This window comes from Ascidiella aspersa, chromosome 6 (assembly GCF_963924565.1).
Source record: "Ascidiella aspersa chromosome 6, kaAscAspe10.2, whole genome shotgun sequence".
Classification (NCBI taxonomy): Eukaryota; Metazoa; Chordata; class Ascidiacea; order Phlebobranchia; family Ascidiidae; genus Ascidiella; species Ascidiella aspersa.
Genome location: NC_139452.1, coordinates 4559378 through 4581235, shown reverse-complemented (window position 1 = coordinate 4581235; position 21858 = coordinate 4559378). Strand labels below are relative to the sequence as shown.

At 33.5% G+C, this 21858-nt stretch overlaps 2 protein-coding genes across 2 annotated transcripts; one reads left to right on the top strand and one right to left on the bottom strand.

Moving 5' to 3' along the window:
* The first annotated feature begins 362 nt into the window (after positions 1 to 362).
* Positions 363 to 5729, top strand: LOC146139276 (uncharacterized protein C20orf96-like). The gene is made up of 9 exons (XM_083392226.1): positions 363 to 542; positions 924 to 1047; positions 2121 to 2277; positions 2784 to 3001; positions 3379 to 3440; positions 3685 to 3780; positions 3960 to 4151; positions 4771 to 4892; positions 5526 to 5729. Exons 1-9 carry the CDS (start codon positions 420 to 422, stop codon positions 5584 to 5586), a joined length of 1155 nt encoding a protein of 384 aa, XP_083248352.1. The 5' UTR covers positions 363 to 419; the 3' UTR covers positions 5587 to 5729.
* A 1686-nt stretch (positions 5730 to 7415) lies between these two features.
* On the bottom strand, positions 7416 to 14765 carry LOC146139275 (hexokinase-4-like). Its single transcript, XM_083391892.1, has 11 exons — positions 14445 to 14765; positions 14121 to 14283; positions 13680 to 13828; positions 13200 to 13319; positions 12697 to 12807; positions 12399 to 12501; positions 11405 to 11603; positions 10655 to 10810; positions 9373 to 9457; positions 8224 to 8363; positions 7416 to 7798 (listed from the first exon to the last, which is right to left on the bottom strand). The coding sequence occupies exons 1-11, from the start codon at positions 14454 to 14456 to the stop codon at positions 7645 to 7647; spliced, it is 1392 nt and encodes a 463-aa protein (XP_083248018.1). The 5' UTR covers positions 14457 to 14765; the 3' UTR covers positions 7416 to 7644.
* Between the last annotated feature and the right edge of the window lie 7093 nt (positions 14766 to 21858).

Genomic DNA, 21858 nt, shown 5'->3' with positions numbered 1-21858 from the left:
AAATAAGAGTATTTTGTCTTTTTTGCAGGCAACAACCAGTTTTAGGGACTTGTGTTCGCCAAACATGTTTTCTATTCTATCAATAGGCGCGCTGCATCCATTTTGTACCTCAAAACGCAGACATGTTTTTTCTTTTCACCAAGTTCTATTGTTATTGCCTTAAAATTGCCCTTTCTGATAAAATATTCGCAAATTAAAGTTTTTAAGGTATACGCCAAGAAAACAAGTGGTTTATTTATTATACAAGTTCATGGCGCAAACGACCTTTATTTAAACAAACTTAAGTGTTGATGATATAAATGTAACGCTTCATTAAACGCGATTGTTTCTAAAGAGTTTCAGCGTTGGGTTCCTAACAACTTTAGAAGGAAGATTGTTTGTAGAAAAATTTACATTAATTGTGTATAAATTGCGGCAAAATGTCGAAATCAGAGGCACCAGGCTGGGGTCGAATGGCTGCTTCTCGTTTCGCTAAAAGCGAAGAAGAAATTAAAGCCGATATATTAAAAGCTATTGAAGGAAAACTGTCAGTTGAATTTCAGGTTTGTTTTAAAAAAAGTGATGTTTATAGCGCTTAACTGTAATGAGGGTAAAATTAATATGCAAAATTGCATGATATTCGAATGTGTTTTGTTTAATTGTTAAAATAAATATTGTTTTGTGTTTATATATAAATATATATATATATAGACATATTTTGTTAAGCCTGATCCATTTAATTTTCTGTCTATTTTTACCTGTTTTATGTACAGTAGCTACCTAAATTATATCACAATTTTCAATATCTAAAGTTAATAAAACTGGTTTGAACAAGTGGTAACTAAACCTAATACTATATAATAAACTATGCCACTGCAAAAAAAAAAAACTATGCCACTGCAACAAAATATGTGGTTGACCTTTATTATTATTTTTCATTTCAGGACTATTCACAGTGGCAAAGAGAGTCCGAGCCTGTGTTGTTGTCACCTCAACCAAGCACCAGAACTAGTGTTAAAGCTAAAACCACCACTTTATCAACTGCCACTGCCAGTAGACCTCTGACCGGCAAGTGCAGTTCATACACAATTTTTATAACTGTGTTGTTGTGTTTTTGTCTTACAGTTCTTAGAGACACAAGTATTAAGCAGTAAGCTTAGATAAGTTCTAGTAATGATGCAGGGCACTTAGAAAGACTTTGTCAGCGTTGGGAGAATCTCTCAGTGCCCCTCTAGCTCTCTTGTTGAGTTGTTGCTGAGCTGAATATAAAGACAGAATGAAGACCTCATCGGCACATCTGGAAAAAGTTGTTACTATAGCAGATTCTAATCCAAGACTAAATAAAAGTAAGAATTCAGCTACTGAGTTAGCTATTCCAAAATGAGTGTAGGCCAGTGTGAATTTGTTTTGGGAATAATCAGGTGTCAAGTAATTGCTAACTGAGACAAGAAAATAATATGTCACAACTTATATCTGATCTAAGACTGAACAGAAGTAAGGTTCTAGCTATTCAATAATCAGGGTTTTTAAACAAAGGCTCCTGTCAGAGCAGATTAGGTTCAACCATTTGAAAAGTTGATTTAGTTTTTTTTAAATATTTAGGTGTGAAGTGATTGCTCTGCAAAATGAAAGAAATGGTCATAAAAGTTTGTTTACGATAACCTACCATAATAAGCAACATTAAAACTTTTTTATAACCTAATTAAATCAACCACATTCTACGTTTATCTTAACAAAGGCATTCAGATAAAAATATTTTTTTTTAGGGCAAGTCTTTGATTATTCTTAAAGTTTGTTGTGACTATGTTAGTATTTTAAATATGGCTAGTTTGATTGTTTTAATACTTGGTTATAAAGAATCATTTACTTTTATTGTTTGGCTAACAAATATCATGCTGCACGTTAATGTAGCCTGTTTGTGATTTCTATTATAATGTAAAAAAATATCAACCCGGTGTATGGTATATGCACATCTGGTTGCAACTTAAATTCCTAAAAAAATATTGATCAATTCAAAACAAACCTAAACTACTTTCTTAAACTTTAGTCGCACTTTATAATCTTTGAGTACCATCTTTATGATCATTACCTAAGAGCATATTTTAACATATAACAATGCAATAATAATATTGAAACGCCAGGCACCAGTGGAACCACAGCATGTTCCTCTCTTTGTTTGCACCCCTGGAACAAAAAGGCCCCACCGGTCGACAGGACTGCCGAGACCATCAACAGAAAGAAGATCATCTTGTTGCAAGCTCAAGTACAAGCCAGAAAAAAATCCATCCAGGCATATAAGTAATCAAAAAAATGTTCTACGTTTTTGTTAAAAATCTTGATTGGGTGTGATTCTTTAATATCTGTGTCTTGAAATGCAAACAGAGGTTCTAAACCATAACTCATAGTAGCTGGCCTATGTAGTTTAGCTTTTTTCATTTAATATAGAGCTTACTGTTGAAAAAGAAAGATCTCTGAAGAATTCTAGCATAAAGAGCAATTATTTTGGGCTGCCTGGTTTGTAAAACTACCCTTTCCTGGATTTTCATTTACGTTTCAATCATTCTTTTAGATTTACATTTTAATTGTTATTTTCTGCCTTAATTCTCACAATTTTAAGTTTTTCACTCACACTACAACTGAATGTTTCAAAGACTTCCAAAGTCACAAAAATGCAATTTTTACAGGAGAAGCATGTACTTCGTTTAAAATAAACTCATTTTATTTGAAAACTAAAACTTCATGTATAAACATAGCAAAGAAAGCCAGTACTCATGCATTAATTGCAATGTCTGATTTGATTTCAGAGAACTAAAGAACAAAATCCAGAACCTGAACTTTGACCTCCAGAGCGACATCACTTCGGAAGAAGGCAAAACGCACAAGCACGTCACCCAACTGTTGGAAAAGTACGAGAAGTGTTCCTCCGCCGCAAAAGTGCTCACACGCCGCCACAAGGGTGAGGTAGAGAGGGCGCAGGAGGACTTGGAGGTTTCAACGCAAATTGCCATCACAGAAACGCAAGGTATTTAATTTTGTTGTCTGCCGTTGGTTTTATGTGACCTGTATCCATTATGGTTTGGTGTCACTTTAATCAAAAAATTGCATTAGAGCTAAAACAGTCAATTTTAAATCAACTAAATAAAAAGCAGCATTGTTTGTACAATTCAAAGTTAACATTAAGTATTTTCATTATTTTTTTTTTAATAAAATTGATTATTTATATATATTTTTTGCACATGAAACAATTTGCTTTTTGTTAATTTTTTTTTATTATTATCTGACTTTGGCTTGCCCTTATAATGCCTTGACTTGGGCAACTGCTGACTTTGACTTGGACATATTGCCGTTCACTTTGACTGTTTACAACACTGTTCTATGTTAAAACCTTATGAACTATAGAATTAAGCGATGAGGTTGCGAGATTGGATCATGAACTCCACCACATGTTATTGGACCTGCAGGTTGGTTTGTTGTTGATTTAAAAAAAAAAAAAAGAAATAAACTTTTTACAGCTAAAACGTCATTCGACACAATCAAAAACCTCTTACTCATCTCACACCTAATTTTCTATTAAGCTGTCAAAATCTTTAAATCACTGATATGCAGGCCTTTTCTAAACAGCTTGAAAAATATCCTGTTCTTAGTAATGTCTGTGTGGCATAGTACATTAGCAAATAAATGCATATTTTTAATATTTCTCTTCAGGTTTTGCGCACCTACAAAGATAAAGAATATCCAGTAAAAGAAATGACAATCACTAAACTGCAGAATAACGTCCACAGTCTTGAGCAAGAAAATAAGGTTTTTATTTTGCTGTGGTGTATTTACATGCTCTGATTTACTGTGTCTTAACGTAAATAAATAAACTAAATTTCTAAAAAGAAGGAGATAAATTTAATTTAGGTTTTGGTTGAAGAATTTTTATGTCTAAACAAGTAACATTTAATCATTTTGCATATTTTTAAATATTTATATTTCAGAATGGTCTAAATGAGTTAGAGCGAATTATAAGGGGTGAGCACAACCAGTTGTTGGCAAACCGAGATCACAGAACACTCGCAATACTGCAAGATGCTGCCGACGCCGTTTATTATGGTTCAGGGTCGAGTTTGCTGGAAAAAGTTGCCCAAAACAACCACATTCTTCGACACGAAATAGCGCAGAACCAAAAGGTGAATGTAAAATTAATCTGCCAAGTAATAATTTTGTAAATGCAGTTTAAAATACAAGTTACAACTATAGGGATGTCCGGTAGTAACAATACGAAGACGTTACCTGATGCCAAGTGGTAGTATAGGTAGGGTGGTATTGGTGCCAATCCAATATTAATAAAGCAAATTAATTTCAGCAATTACTTGCGGTCTAACACAGTGATTTTACTTTAAAAAATAAATTCATCAAAAAGTACTCAAGACAACCCAACTTCTTGGGTTGCGCAAAATACAACTTTGGCTAACGAACGTGGAAAAAATGAGTTTAAATTGTTATCTATTTCAAGCATAGTGATGACGTCATTTGGTATCAGATCGGATCACGCTACTTTTTGTCAAAAATATCGGGTATCGGAACATAATGTCAAGTTTCAAACATCCTTAATTACAGCTATACCATCATTTTGTTTTTATAGTGTAAACACTGCAATGTTTATTTATTGAACCCTCAACCCTACCCTAACTTGTTTTATGATTTTTACGAAGTTTTGGTACTTGTATGCGCCTATAACTCTTGCTATTACTTTTTGTAAATGTTTCGCCATCACTGAGCATTCACCAATATCTACTACTTGTACAGGGCAACTTGGACACATGGCAAGAAATACAAAAGATAAAACGTGACATAAATGAACTATCTAAATTGGACGAGACCAATGTCAGAAAATATGTTTTTCCTGAAGTTCAACCTCCTTTATCAAAGTAAGTTGTACCAGGCATAAATGTTTCAAAATAGTGATATGGTCAACAGTATTTTTTATTTTATACTCAAGTAACTGTTTTTAAATGACTCGACTTGGACTTGAGTATTGTGTCAAAAAACTGTGGTTTAAATTAGGTGTTTTCCTTGAATATTAAAAAAATGGTTATTTATCTCAATCTTTGTATGTAAAATAAACAGATTGCTGTAAATTGTGTTTTTCTGTGTTTAGTTAAGTTATTGCTCATAATCGAGTTTACCAATTTTAATAGTTTAGCGTTTTATTTGTATATCAATGACTTGACTGACACTTCACTTTTAGTTGCGGTTGTTCACTGTATTTGGAAATTGCTATAAATGATCTAACTTAAAGCAGTGAAAAACATTTTTTGGGTAAAACTGATGTTTTCGGGGGTCTTCTAAGCCAATTGGTGGTCTCCGAAGCTAATTTGCGTTTACCGACTTGAAAAGTTGATTATAATGTACCGATATATGACTTGCGTTGGCTAGATTACAATTCAAACTTGACTGAAAGAAATAAGGATTTGAACTCGAAACTGTCGAGTTAATGCAAATGTCTTGTTTAGATTACTGCAATTAAAGTACACGTTTTGTTTCTCGATTTTTTTATGAAGGTGTCAGCCTGACGATGACGTCATTCTCGACATACCCAAGCAAGAGGTACTGCCAATCTAAACTCAACATCGGTGCCACAATCTGCCACCAGTTTGTTACCTTTTAGGCAATCGTTTTCTTGTAATCTTAGTGTTACCTAACACAAATTGTCGATTTCAAATTCACTGTGACTTTGTTCTATCTTCGCCAAATGTAGTTTTGTCGTTGTTAAATATAATCTTGTTGCTTATACTCAGCTGTGTGTCATCTACAACAATTTTTAACCAGCTTTTAGTATTAGACCGTGTGTTTTTTTAATTTTGCTCCGTAAATATTGATTTGCATTGCGACCATGATTCCGAGTAACATAATAAAGATTAAACTACTACGGTCAACAGTTCTAGTTCTCAAACATTGCCTCAAAAAAGTAAAAAAAAATCGCGGCATACTTCACAAAGAATTATAAAGCTTGACAATCGCCCCTAATAAATACAAATTTTAAAGTTCAATATGGCCTACTTACTTCCCCAAAGCAAATATGTTATTTTAAAAAATAATCAAATTCCACGGCACAATTAACAGTATCTCGAGGCAAACCATAGTGTACTGCGGCACACAACTTGAAAATCACTGATTTACAGTTAAACAATGTAATGAATAACAGCTTTTTCGTCATAGCGAAGGATAATAAAATTTATTGTATTTTACATCAACTGAAACCTAACATATCTGTGGCTACCAAGTGATACTGAAAAAATAGAAAACAATTTTTGATTTTTAATTCTCGTTTACACATAACTACATCGAATATGGGTGATACAAAATGTACAGTATTATAAACACGAACGCGAAACTTTTTTAAATGGAACTGCTTCAATACTTTTTTTGAATTGCAACACTCACTCAACTTAAGCTACATTTTGAGGCAAATGTCACGGCAGTGCAGAAATAAGCCCATTTATATATACATACAATATATATATATACATATATAAAATCTTAAATTAGTTAAAATTTAAGAATATCTTAAAATAGTTAAAATTTAGGAAAATTTTAATAGTTTAAAACAAGCACGATAGTTTGAAAACGGCGCTGTGCAGAATTTCACATTATTGAAAAACATCAACTTTGTGTTGCGTAACGAAATGAACGCCTCAAAAACAACATAAAAATCGTCTTTATAATAAAAGTGATTAATTCTTGTAAGCAGACAAATATTTTACTCTTCACGAAAAAACAAAAGAAGACGCTACAGCTCATTAAAAGAACGCGAAATAATCTTGTATAGCTAGTTTATGTAGGCTTTATGGTTTTGTTTACAAAAGTGGTGGAAGATTATATCGTGTTGCTAAAAAGACGTGATTCTAAGTGCATGTTAATAAATATGCTGTTGCTACCAGGCATACTTAATAATATATATTGCCAGAGGAACCTGTTTTATATATAAGTGCATGTTAGTGGCTAATATAAACGGAACGCAAGGTACCAGCATAACATAATGCTTCAAAGTCAACAATAGTGCATAGCAGATATAGATAAGCCGAGCTTAAACTTAAATACTTAATGGAATCGGTATATAGGCTGACGAATTCTCGTAAAGTTTTATCAACATCTCAACATTACAACCTTAGAACCTACATAGTGCAAAAAGTAGAAATGTGATGAAGTCATGCCAGAGTTAACAATAGTTTTTTTTAAACATACTTCAGTCTACGGATGTCCGATATTATCGATGCCGATCCGATATCAAATTGTTATAGGAATTTCAGTCATGGTTTGCAAGTTCTGCTTTGTGTGGTAAATTTATCTAAAAATGGCAGAACAACTAGGGGTAAACTTCTTCACGCAAAAGAAAACCTGAAAAACATACCTTAAAACGTTTGAATGTAACTATTTTTTGTGTTTATAGTAATAAGGTGATTCGGTACCGGATCGGATCGCCATCGTTTTGTAAAAAATATCGTGTATAAAAAATTGAAATGAAATGCAATATCAGACATTCTTAATTCAGTAAAAAGACAGCTATAAGTTGCACTTTTTGTCATTTCTAAAATTCCTGATCAATACAGATACTAGCGACATTCAAAATTTTGTTGGCATGGTAAGTTGCAACTATATGCGGCAGAAAAATGCAACATGTTACTGTGGGACGGTGGTGGAGATATTTTGCAGACGACACTCGACGGCTGCCACTAGGGCGGCGCCACGTCCACTGCCGTCGGTAGAAAGCTCAAAGTTGATGTCGAGATCGGGTGCTAGTTGGGATGTCTTACCGATCAGCATGTCTTTAAAACTTCAAGTAAAATAGAGTGATATACTGATATTTAGTAAAACGTAAATTGATTTTGATAATTAATGAACTGCAAAGCCAGAAAGGTCGAGTAGATCGACAAACATCTTAATTAAGACGTCGGGACGAACGTATTAATCAAACAACAAAAGGACTCCAACCATCGGACGGAAATAAGAGCAACATCATCGTCGGAAAAAAACACTGTTTGAAATACGACCAAAATAGGACTAATAGTCGTAATAACGTCTAAATAGGAATAAGCCCTAAATCTGTAGAAATAAGACCTAAATAGGCCATAATCGGGCCTATATTTTTGGCTCAAACCCCACCCCTAAGTACTTAACTACCCATCACTTAACTACCCTAATAATCTTAAACCCAACCCAAATTCTATAATAATAATAATATTATCAAGTTAAACTTACGTGGGGTGTCTTCTGTACACCGAGCCGTCCACCCCGACAGTAATCTTCTTGTTACCTCGATTTGCTGCAATGCGTTTTGCGATTGCAACCACTCCGGCTGCACAAAGGTGAGCCGCACGTACTGACACACATTCACAAATCTGCAACAAACAGAGTCGTCAGTAAAACAGTAAGTAAGAGTGGTTCTCAACCTTTTTAGCATACGGACCGGTAAAATTTCAAAACAAATTTTGCGGACCGGTGGACCTTCAAAAATCAAAATCAACCCAAAATTTAATAACGCAACAGTATGAAACTAAAACACTTTTTAGCTTTCACACACAACTGGCCTTAAAGTTTAAGAATACGAGTTGTTGCCTACATTTAAACAGTTGGGCACAGCATTTGTGACGTACGATAAAGTCTAAAGTAGACCATTACCTCTATGTTACGTCACAATGCTGAAAATTACGTAGCTGGGGAAGTTCTAAATTGGACGAATAAGCCTTTAACATCTTAAATTTTGCAGATATAAAATTGTAATATATTTCGCGGACCGGCTGTTGAGAACCACTGTTGTAGGTGCATTATATACGGATCTGTAATGTATCTTAATAATGAATTTCAAAGCCAAAGTAAATAGCAAAGTCAAGTCATTGTAATTGTCATAGCAGGTCATGTTGAAGTCAAGCTATTTGCATTAAAATAAAATGTTAAAAAAATAAAATTGGTCATTTATCCAAAGCAATATTTTGTGTATTACAAGAAAATGGTGGAAAACTGACCAAATTTCCCAAAAAAAAATATTCAATAAAATCAACACAATGATTTAAGTTCAAATCAAGTCATTTTGTCGAAAATACTCAAGTGCACTTAAGTCAAGTCATTGACTTTACACGTCTGCTGAATAAACCCCTAAATCAGAAATTTTAATAAAACCTTTGGCAATACAAACCATATAAATGTCCAAATCTAAAGGTGATATTAACTGATCAGCCTTCTCCTTCTCTAATTTTAAAAGAATAAGAATTTTTTTTAAAAGTTAAAAGTGTGCATTTAATATTATCTTTTCAAGTTTTAATGGTTTACTACAATAAATGTTGGCGAAACAATCTGTGTAAAAACACCTATGTTTAACATACTTAATCAACAAAAGGGCATAGCACTTACTGCTTTCAGAATATTGCAGTCTTTATCAGTAGCCTCTGCACCAAATCCAGCAATGTAGCTTTTCAAGACAGAATAATCTTTTTGACTTGAAAAAAAAAAAACGAAAAACCAATTTAACAACAAGACATGACACAAAATGCAATCCTTAGTCTCTGTCAGTTGAAAAAGTAAGAACATATTTGCCCAGAACACAATCAACAATTAAGTGTAATTGCCCTGGTTATAATTAGTAAAACAAATTTGTAAGCCTGCCATTTGTAGGAATGCAGATTAAATACCAGACATGGGAAAACTGTGGCTCTTTGATATGTTTTTTTATTTGAAGAGTAACACCCAAAAATTTATAGAGATTTACAGACATTTTGTTTATTTATGTTTGTTGATAGAGGATTTCATTTTGACAAAACAGTGTTTTTGATAGAACACTGGCATTAAGTTGGTTTACCCTGTGATGTAACATTGCAGTGTTACTGCTTCAAAGAACCAAACGATTATTTAGAAGGTCCATAATAATAAATTTTATTTAATTTTATGTGGCTCATTAAACTCTTGAATTTTAAAATAAGGCTTGCGTTGCTAAAAAGTTGGCCACTCCTGTTGTATAAGAATAAATTTTAACCAATTAACAATAAATACCAAAGAACCATAAGGCAACATTGTTATTTTTTTAAATTAGGTGTAATAATTAAATTTAAATTAAATGTCAGAAAAAAAAAATAGTACAATTTACACAAAAAACTCCAGGATGTTTTATTTATGGAATCCATCACTTTAGTTTGGTGCAATTACACACCTTTTTCAAAACAGAAAGTCACAGCCAATACAGGCTTTTAATATTAAACAGTATGAAAAAGTAAATTGTTTCTCTTAGCCAGGCAAATTATTAATCTTACCGTGATAGAGGCATTGGTTCTTCAATATTCGATTTTCTACACGAAAAAGCGAAACTACAAGGGATGTATTATACTCACTGACAAATAGGGTTACAAACTAAAATACGGTGACCAAATAATAAATTATCCCAAATATACAATACAAATACTACAGTAAATAAAACAGATTTTAAAACACAAAAATATTAGACTAAAAATTGGGTAAAAATGTTCATTTGCGTTTCTGTACCAGCAATATTTTTGTACATTCAACTTAAATATTTTTGAATATTTCCTGTTAAAAACTTTCATATGGCAAGTCGATGCTAAGTTCCAGTACTGGGCTTTGCTGTATCCCTCCTAATTATGAGCAAGCCAATAAAAAAAAACATTTACAAGGGCTGTCATACCTTAAAACTTGCGAAACAAAAGCAGTTGAGAGACCAGCATTATTGAACAAGCTGTTTTCTTCTACACTGGTGAAAATCTGCTTGGCCTCCATCAGCTTAACGATGATCCTTCGCACAATCTCACCCATGTACATTCCACTGATCATCTTTTCATATCTGGGTTTTAACATAAGAGTATTAGGTATTTTACTTTTAATCCATAACCTTCTTTAATGATATGATTGTATTACAGAAATAAAATGATATCTTTTGAAAAAGGTTTAGCGCTGGCGATACCGACAATTAACTGGGGAGTTATATGCTGTTAAGAAAAGCCTGCAGAAAACGTTAGCGAAGTAAAAAAGCATAGTAAACGTTTTTTTTAATCAGAAAGTATGAAATTACAAATGCATTAGAATCATTAGTTCATTAAACAAGTTTGTAAACTGCATGCCTACCCCTCGTAACAGGAGATATAAAGTTCAGCGAAAAAAACAAAACAGATAAGTTTCTTTTTTATTATATAAAACAAATTTGAACATATTGCGTGTTTTAACACACAAAAAACTTTTTGATTGATTTTCAAGTTTAAAAACAACACAAATAACAATGGCGTTAGTAAATTGGGCACAATTGGCTTTAGCCAACTCTGGACTCAGGTTCAATTTTTTGGCCCGAGTTAAACTGTTGAGTCAGACTCGGGTTGTTTTTAACTGACTCTGCAGCCCTGCAGATTTGCTGGGTATAACTGTCAATTATCAGAAAATTTACATGTGTTGTCCAGCGTTGGGAGAATGTGAATCCACAGCAACATCAAACTCAGTTTTGTAGCGATCGAGGGCACCATTATTGTCACCGAACGCTCCCCACTCCGTGTTAATGCACATTTCCTTTCCAGAGGATACGTCTTCAGTTGGAATTGTTTTGATTTTGTCTTGCGATTCCATGTAGCACATGTTGGTGCCGGTACCTATACAGTATACATATTGTTGCAAACAAGTCATTTTTAAATGACATGGGTCTCAGTAAAGTCAGTTGTAAAAAAAGTACAATTAAGCTTTTTTTAAAATATGTCTCAGTCCAAGTCATTAGATATTTCATATAAAAGGAGTTAAAATATTAAAATTGTCTGAATATGATAAAAATTTTATTAAAAAATAACAAAAGAAAATTATATAGCAAGCTAATTGTTTTATGTGCAAATATTGAGATAAATAACCCAGAGAAATGTTAAATAGGAACACTTCATTTTGCACCTAAGTCAAGTCAATAACTTAAGTTATTACAACACTGCCTTATATATACCGAAACAATTGTACTTTGGAACACTATATACGGATCTGTTCATAAGTTGAATGGTGAAAATAACGTCCCAAATAGACATAAAAAGCGACATGCTTTATTTTCGGCGAAACGTTTGAACAAAAAAGCATGGCGCTTTTTATGTCTATTTGGGCCGTTATTTTCACCATTAAATTGTACTTTGATGTGGCAAATGAGGATTAAATATACTCCAATTCTAGCCTAGTAGGGAATCCCTGTGTCCTATACTTTTTTCAAATTAATTATTTTGCATGACAATTTTTTACACGCCAAATATACAAAATGTAATGCTGACCAAAGTGTTAAATTCTAGTAATCATAAATATTTGTAATTAAATTTTTCAGTTAGGCTTGCTACCTTAAATGCCTGCGTTTTTGTATTGTATTGCTTTAAATGAATAACATATTCACCAAAGTGATTATAGGGACAAAATGCACTTACCAACAATAAGGCCCATGCATGTCTCCTTATGATCAAAAGCACAAGAAACCATTGTGCCAACTGTGTCATTTACCACTGTCGACATTATCTTTAGGTCAAAGTTCTAAAATAAAGATGGTGATAAATATAATCAAATAAAAAATATTTCGTGTTAAGTTTTGAAAACATTATTCAACAAATAAGCGAAGCAATGAAACTACACTTTTAATTTAGTTTAGAGTTTCATTTTTTATGAATTTTATAGCTTCTCAAAATATAATCTTTGTTTTTGCTAAATTATAACACCAAAAAAACTTGCCAAGCATCTTATTTTAAACTTTTTGTTGATGGCCCTATTAAGAAGTTCTCCAATATCTTGCCCTTCCACACCAGAAGCTGTGTAACCTTTTGTCCAGTTCACAAGAATCGTCTGAAAATATCATCATTAAAGTCTTAGTGAGTGCCAGATTTTCAGCATAATTTCTTTAACTTTTGGCAAATTGGTAAGAATGGCAGTATGCTAGAATAATACAAAAATTAAAAATTGATATTTTGAGTTTAATAACTATTTCTTGTTTTTTTGTTAATTCACAACTTAACCACAGTTGTGATTTCGAAAAATTGAATTGACCTATTTTATTTTGAATGAATCCTTAATGTCTCCAATGCCGCGTACTAACAAATAAAATTGTTTGCAAGCAAATCAAAATTTTAAATATAAAAATCTTGGTTGTTATACATAATTTGGCAAAAAAAGTTTTTTTGGTAAAAGGCAGAATACTAAAAACTATCACTGCCAACAATTTTCTAAAATTTACCAACCTTTTTTATTCCCAAGTGCTTGGTGGGAAATGAAAATGTGAATCCAATCGGCAATAATTGACACATCATGTCGTGCTTGATCAAAAAATCCCAAAGGCATTCCGTCAGGAAATCAAACAGCTGGAATATATAAAAAAATAGATAAAATTTCACACTAATTCATAATACACTGTATATCACTATAGATAAAAAATATATATTCAAAAAAATGAATAAAAATCTCAGGACTTGTTATAAAACGGAAAAAAGGTAATAAAACTTGATTAGATGTCAGTAAAAAAAATGTGGTCAAAACTAATTCAATATAGAATTTATTTCATATCCAAAATGTTATAATACCAATCATTCTTTTTTAACTTCTTCAACCTAAAATAATGAAAATTTTAACAATTTTAAAACCAAAACTTTAAATACTCTAACAAGATTAATCGTTTTTCGCACCAACACTATTAGGCTACTCTCTGAAAAACGAAAAGTTACCTGTTCTCCAGTTCCGGTCATTAGCTCTTGCGAAACAGAGTAGACCTGATTTACCATTTCCACTCTTTTTGTTTTTTCGCCGACAATTTTAACAAGAAGAACCCTGAAATTGGTGCCACCCAAATCCAAGGCAAGAAAGTCACCCTTTTCTGACAAAAAATATACGAAAAAAATAATTACTATATGAAAATAATTACTTTAAATTGACAAAGAAAGTGTAGGCCTGTAGGGAAAACTGTTGTAACTCTTTTTGCAATTAATTTCCATTAAAATTCTCAAACCAACTTATAAAAAACAACTTTAGGATTTCTTTGAAATGTTTTTATTTGCCACTTTCAGGGAAAATTGAACTACAGATTTCAGAAAGTCTATTGGTTCTACTAGAAATTTCGAATTTCATTAAAAGTAACAGTATAAAAAAAATTAGTGCAAAATTTCAACCTGAACCATTTGGTGTGTCTGCAACGTAGGAAGGCAGCATCTTAATTTCAGCAGCATCATTTGTGTCTTTTCCCAAACCTTTTTCGCATTCTTTGCCCATCAGTTGCACAATGTTGGCAAGGTCACTGTCGCAAAGTTTGAAAGATTTGATGATTTCTTCAGCCTGTAAGTAAATTGTTTGCTCAAAAAAAGTGTTCATGGAATCTAATCCTTAATGTTTATCATATTTTTTCAAGCAAATGTTTTTTAGTGACATATCATTTGTAATACATGATAGTGTGCACATAATAACAATGCAAACAATCTTATGAAATGTGTTCATACCATGGTTACCATTCTTTCCCAAGCCTTTCTTTAGGGTTAACAGTACAATCAAATTAACACAACTGGAACGGTTACTTTATCTGTAAAAGTAGTCATCAGAAGAATTTGTTAAAAAACAAAACATTAATGGTATGATTTAACCTATATATTTTAGCTATTTTAAAGTATAAAAATATGCCGCTGATCTAAAATCCTACCTCTTTTTATACAGTAATGAAACAAGTTGACAAAATTGAAATTGCAAGAAAGATATCAGTATGGAAGAATATATATAATAATAATACTTGACCCACCCAAACTCAAACCTTAACGTGAATAATGTTAGTAATATAACCTGGACAAAAATGTTGTAGAATTCTAGATCTAATAATGCTGATTTGTTCCCAAACTGAAACGAACACGCTTTCTTCCGGTAAAAATAGTAGTTTGGTCATTAATCGCAACGCTTATATACTACGAAACGTTTTTAAACGGCTTGCACACAAGATACTTAACATGCACAAGCAAGATAAACAGCGTAGCTGCGTCGTCATCGTGATAGCCGGGTTTTAACGTGAAGTATGTTTGTTTTTCTGCTATCTACGCTTTACACGCCTAGTTTTTCCATGAGTCATTGCAACAACAAATCGCAGCCAATGGCCGTTTGCAGCCGAAAAGCGGGGAATACCCGGTTTGGACACGGAAGGCGGTTTGAAAACACGTGACTATTATTTGATGCGGCACTTGGCCTTGTCTACTAAAAATGCCGCACATTTTCGTGTTTGTTGAAAGTTACTGTCACACTACCGGCAGGATTACTGGTATTTGTTGTTTAAAACGTGCAAATATTGCATTTTGAACGTATTAACGCTATATTAAGAGGATTTTACAGTACGAAACATAGCAATGTTTTCAAGGCTCACTACAATTATTGCATAGTTTGTTTGTTTAATGATAATCAAGTTAATTTAGTTCGACACAAACTTTTATAACTGGCCCCTCTATTATGTGGCAGGCCCTCTATGAAAAGAGTTTGGAAACCCCTTATCTAGGTCAAAGCCAATTCATTTGAAAACAGTGAATTAATAAGTGTTATGCACATTAATAATGTTGTTGATTATAAATATAAATTAAAAATCAGTTCGCTGTTGTTATACATGCGTACATAGTTTAGGGTTGTGCAAACATATTGTGTATATCCTCCAATAATGACTGACACATTGAAATCACAAAGACTTCAAGAGATGATGCAATCCCAAATTAATCGACTTTTAGATCTTAAAGAAAAGCAAAGGACTAGCAGAAAGTAAGAGTTTTGGTACTTTCATAATTAACTAGTCATTACACATTTTGTTTTTTCTGAACAGGAATTCTAATTCTGGAAATGGTGATGAGTTTTTTGCCTCTAATTTGCTTGATGAGCTTCAACGGCAATTGAAACATCTAAAACAAAGCGAGGAGCTTAAGCATATGCAACAAGTATGTTATGGAATGTGTTTTTACCTCTTATTCTTCTGTTGTATTATCCATCAGTAATTTATGTAGAAAAACTTAAATAACAGCAGTTTCAAACATATATATAATGTAATTGGAGTAATAACTTCATTTAAAATGGTTTTGCAAAATTATTGTTGCGAGTGGTATCTGGATTAAGTTTATACTTGCATTAACTAATATTTTAGCAATCATTTACCTTTTATAATGTTATTAGGCAGTGTTATAATGACTAAAAGTCAATGACTTGTCTTCGTTTTCAAAAGAATTGACTGACTTGAGTCTTGGACAAATGACTTGACTTGGACTTCAATCATTTCAAAATTACTTGTTTACAACACTGTTATTACTATCAGTAGTCTAAGATATTGTTTTCTTTTATTAGAAACTCTCCACTTTGTTACTGAATCCTGAAGGCAACAGTTGTAAATTGGAAAACTGGTGTAGTCAAATGTGTTCTTATGACAACAGTTGGACAGGTAGAAGTAATCATTTTTTTAATGATTTAAAGAAGTTCAAGTGTTGTTTTCAATACCTTAGGTCAGTTCACTGATGATCGACCTTGTTATGATATAAAGTTTGACGATGGTTCCCTGTCATTTGGCTCAAGGTTTAAAAATATTTGCCTGAGGATAAGAATTATGAAAACAAAAGCAACAAATGGGTATGGACTGACGTTCCTATATCAGTGATGTAAGCAAGTCAACTCAAGTTAAATCTATGATATTAAAATAAAATGATAAACCAATAGAATTTGTAGCCTATAATTTTGTAAACAATTGTATTATTGGTAATTACTCAACTAAAAATAACAAAAAAAAACTATAGCAATCTTAATTTGTGTTATTTTAAAACGAATCCAAAGTCATTTGAAAACAGTGACTTAAGTCAATTACAGCAATGTTCATTATAATATCCTGTATTGAAAAACTGGCATATTTTTTGCCCTTCACCAGGCCTGTACAACCTAAAAATGATACAAATAATATTTTCAAGGTTGGCATACTAATGTTGGTTTAACCTTTGTAACATGTATACAATGCAATATAGTGGATTAAAATGCCTTAAAGGGCACCTTCGACAAAAACCTTATTTATTCCACTTTTATTATTGCTAAACTAAAGACTACTGTTTTTTTAGTGATTTGAGACTTTGAGGTATTCTAAACCGTCTCTCAAATTCATAAATAGGTCTATTAATGCAGGACTTCCCAAACCTTTTAGTCTGCGACCCCTTTTAATATATTAAAAATTTTAGCAACCCCTTTAGGTTTGACAGTTTAAATCATAACATTTCTTGTTGTCTGCTGTGGCATACATTTGTTTAATAAATGTGCATTTTAAAGGTTTTGGTTTTGCAATACGTTTACCACTAGCATATCAAACAGAAAAATACCAATTTTATAGATGTAACACTCTGTATAAATGTTATACAGACTTACTCGCGACCTCAGACCCCCACAGTTTGAGAAGCCCTGTCTTAAAGTATAACCTACTGCTGTAACTTCAGATATTGTTAGTTGGTACTCAGATGAAATAAGTGCCGTCAAATATTCTTGGTGGCCAACAAATCCAAACCTGAAAAACGCCAAGACAATTCGATACATTAAACCACTTTATTATAAACTGTAAATGTTAATACATTGTGCGCCGCATTAAAATGAGATCCATGGCTGTACGCTGTACACGCTTGCCTTAATATTATTAATCTAAATCCGTGTTACCTTTTTTCTATAACATATTAAACACCTAAATCGATCAATTACCATAAGTCAAATCTTATTCATATTCTTATTAGGTTATTTTAGGATTAGACAAATAGGGTTTTAAATTAGGCGTTCTAGCTTTCGCATAATAATCAAATCTGTTATTCGGCTACATTATGATGGCTTATGGCAATTGTTAAATGAAAACACACAAGCCCAATGCACTCTCCCGAAACGATAAGTGCTTGCTACAAGGATTGTATCGAAACTTGTCGGGCGTACAAAGTGTTCTATTTATATTCCTTGCAAAATTAATCAAGCAGTTGTAAGTTACTAAGTCTTTCCTTAGGCCTCAATTCAATTGCTTTAGAAAAATTGTGTGTTGATTTTGTATGAAAGGAGTTACTTACTGCACATCATGAAACTGGTTTGGAATAGGTGTCTATTTTGTAAGCATATCATCAAAATATTGGTTTGTCTAAAATTCTGCATTCCATCATGTTTACCTTGTGTTTATCGGTTGCATCAATTATAATACCGTCATTTCTTGTAATAATAAACACAGATTTTCACATTTAAGTTATTACTGTTGCAAAGGGTACAAGTGGAACAAATAACAACGCGGCATTTGACAAAACTATTTGGTTAACAACATTTTTGTCTTTACGACGCGCTAAACAATCTGTTTGGTTTTGCAGTACTGGAACTGATTTTGTCGTCACGTCCACTTTTGGCTTGACCAATCTGCAGCAAAACTGCGTTTCCTACTTGACAGACGACAAGTCCGCTCTCCAGTTTATTGAAGAAGTCGTTTGGAAGGGTATAAAAGAAATCGCGTAACCACTTGTGTAAGTAAGGACAATTATACAGCAACAGCAAAAAAAAATTAAATGACACAGAGTTCAGAACGAACAGTTGCGATCACATAGCAAAATGACAGAAAAAAAGTGTTTGGCTTTCAACACCTGACCTTTCTAGGCGCCCCTTTATACTATTTTTCTAAACTTTCATCCATAATATTTAGGTACAATATGCCCGGATCAAAGCCAAGTAAATCGGCAAAATCTTATAAAGACCTTTTCAATACGCACTTCTATCATCAGTTAATGTGACACTTTTTTCAGTCACATGATGTCTCCATCCATAAAATGTTTCATATCCACAAAGCCCACGTGTATTTACTGTTCTTTTGCATTATGCAGCCAGAGTTTACAGATTAATAAACAGGCCCCTAAAATGGAATAAGGTTTTCCATAGTCAGTATTATCGAATCTGCTAACCTTAGGAGCCACCTGTTTAAAAACCCCGGAGTTGAATGAGAATAATATATTTACTAGATTTCAAAAAATATTTTGTACAAACAACTCCTTTCCTGTGTTTAAACGTAAAATCACGCGTATATGCCAAAAGATACACATGCCCAGTTTAAAGGATAATAGTGTTCTTACAGTATTCTAGATTTCTAAAAACGTGGATAACCCATTTCCTTTATTTTTTAGTGTAGAAATATGCGTGTTTGCTCACAGTAACATAACTGGTGGGGAATCTCATTCTTAAAAAAAAAATTTTTTCCCAAATGACTATAATTCCATTTCGATGCGTCGACTACAATCCTTCCAAATTTTCCACTTTCAGGGTCTGGGTGACGACTGGGCGCTTCTGGTTTCGAAGTACTCTGTCAGACTAGCGACGGTCTCGCGTCTACTGGCGTCCTTTTCGTCTGCCATGCTTTGCGAGAAGACCTCGTCTATGCTCCCGGTCAGGCTCGAGTTTTTGCTCAAGTTCGCGAAGCTGCCGGTCGCCGCTTCCAATTCACGTCTATAGGAGGTTGCGAACTCGCCGCTTGAATCTTCGTGAGCAGTCACCGAGATTTTCGGCAAAGCTGAATGATCGGATAGAGAAGACTCTTGACTGTCGCTGATGGCCGTGGTGGCGGTGGATTTTCTTTCCTCAACCGGTGTGAAGCTATGGTGACGTGCGGGAGAATCCTCCTTCGAATAATTATCTTTATCAGTGGCAGCAACATAGTCGGCCTTGGCTTCGCTTTCCAATGCGATTTCAATTGCTGTTTGTTCAGTTGCTGGTGAATTGTCATCAGATTCTTCTGGTGTATGTTGTTCTAGCTTGGTTTGCTTAGTTACTGCTGAATTGTCATCATGTAATGGTAGTTGTGGCTTGGTTTCCGCAGACATTGAACCCCTTTCTGGTGAGTTGGTCCATTCAACAGGCTCCTCAACGGGGAGAGTGTACTCCATTGATTGCTCCTCGTCCTGTGAGCTGCTGTCGTCTGAATCCTTGTCTGTTTAATATTATGAATGTTATGATGAGTTCGATATCCACAAATTTTATATAAATAAATCTTTATTCAAAGTGTACCTTCTGTAGAATATTTTGAGTTCGATATTCACAAATAAAAACTTCGTTCAAATTATGTATATTTGTCGGAAATGTTTAGGTTTAGAAAATCCCAAACAGAGCTTTGCGTTAACTTAAATTTACATGTCAACAACTCATTGTTTGACCTTTTATACAAGTGGCCTCCGTTAAAGCAATAGAACACGTAAAGGTGCACTAAAATCATGTGTGTGGAAAATTATTTACGATTTGATGAACTTGATAGCCTCTTTGTTCAAAAGATATTTTTGAAGTAAATTGTGTTAAAGACAGGACCCTTGGTAAACGATATTTTGTAAAAAAGATTCTTGTAAACAGGGAATGAAGTATTACCTAATATTGTTAGTCTTTCAAATCCATAATTACAGTTTATTAACGTATCAGCATCATATAATCCAGGCAGATGTCAGTAAATAAATATAACATAAAGGAGTATGTTAATGAAAAGCGGCAAAAAATGGAATCAATTTGTAAATCGTGTTTTTATAGTGCTTGTGACTCGTAAAAAATAACGGCTTAATTTTAAGTTCTAAAGCTGCGCGTCGTACAAGAAACGTTTTTGGGTTTGCTGTGTAAAAACGAACTCTATTTGCAAACCAGATTTCAGATGCAGTTAAAAACAACCAGAGTCAGAATCGGGCTGGAAAAATCGGCCAATTTTTCGATTTCCTCCAGTCCCGAGTCCGACTGTGATTTTACGGCATTTATTACACCCATTTACTTAACTCAAATAGGTTTGATATACAGCAATCTACTCGTAGGGGTGTCATATAATTTATTTTACACTTTTTTCGGTGTCGAATTTGGTACTGCGCTTTAGCACGTCAGACTCAGGCAGTCTTATGTACTTTTACTCTTTAACCGACTCCGCAACCCTGTTTGCGACTTTTGCGATGTCAAAATGGCGCATAAAACAGGCTAAGTTGGACATCGTTACTCACCAGAACTGTCAGGATCGTACAATGGAACGACGTCGAGGTGTTTACTCGCTACCTGGGCGGTTTGGCTTACTTCGGCATCAATATCGTTATTTTCAAGTGTTACTGGGCTGTTTTCAGTTGCCTCTTCAACCACCACGATTTCAGGAGTTGTATCTGGCATAATAAAGTATACAGTAGGTAAAATTTAGCAGTGTTGATTGAAGTGCGCCTAAGGCGTCGTTTTTGATTGAACTGACTTAATTGGGATTATTTTAGGCAAAATGACTTGACTTGACTTAACGCCATTCGGGCAAAATGATTTTTGGCTTGGCTTACGCCTTCCAGGAAAAAATGTTTCGACTTGACTTTTGTCGTTCGGGCAAAATTACCTGACATTATCATAAGTCCTTCGGACAAAATGCCTTGACTTAAGTTTTCGGGCAAAATTACTTGACTTGCCTTAGGTCATTTGGATAAATAAATGTCTTAATAAATGGATAAATGTCTTGACTTGAACAACACTGCAATTAGGAATGCGAAAATATAAAAAAACAAGTCCTTATTACTTACGAGTTATTATTTCCGGCAAGGCTGTAGTAGATTCATTTTCACTTGTTTTTTCCACGTTTACATCAAGGGCGACTTCATTGCCGTTGCTTTCTTCATTATCGTCATCTATATAAAAAAAAATATGAACATGGGTAAGCAAAAGGGTTACACAAATTTGGACTAATCTTTGCATGTTGGGCGAACTATACATTGTGGTGGTTTACTGTTTGAACGTAAGAGCACTCGAGATAAAAATCGTTTGTTTAAAACGAAGAACTAAGGCAAAATAATCATAACAATAAAATGATTTACCCAGATGAGGTCAGCTGGTATCTGCTGTCGTAATGCAGGTTAATTTTACACCAGAAGAACG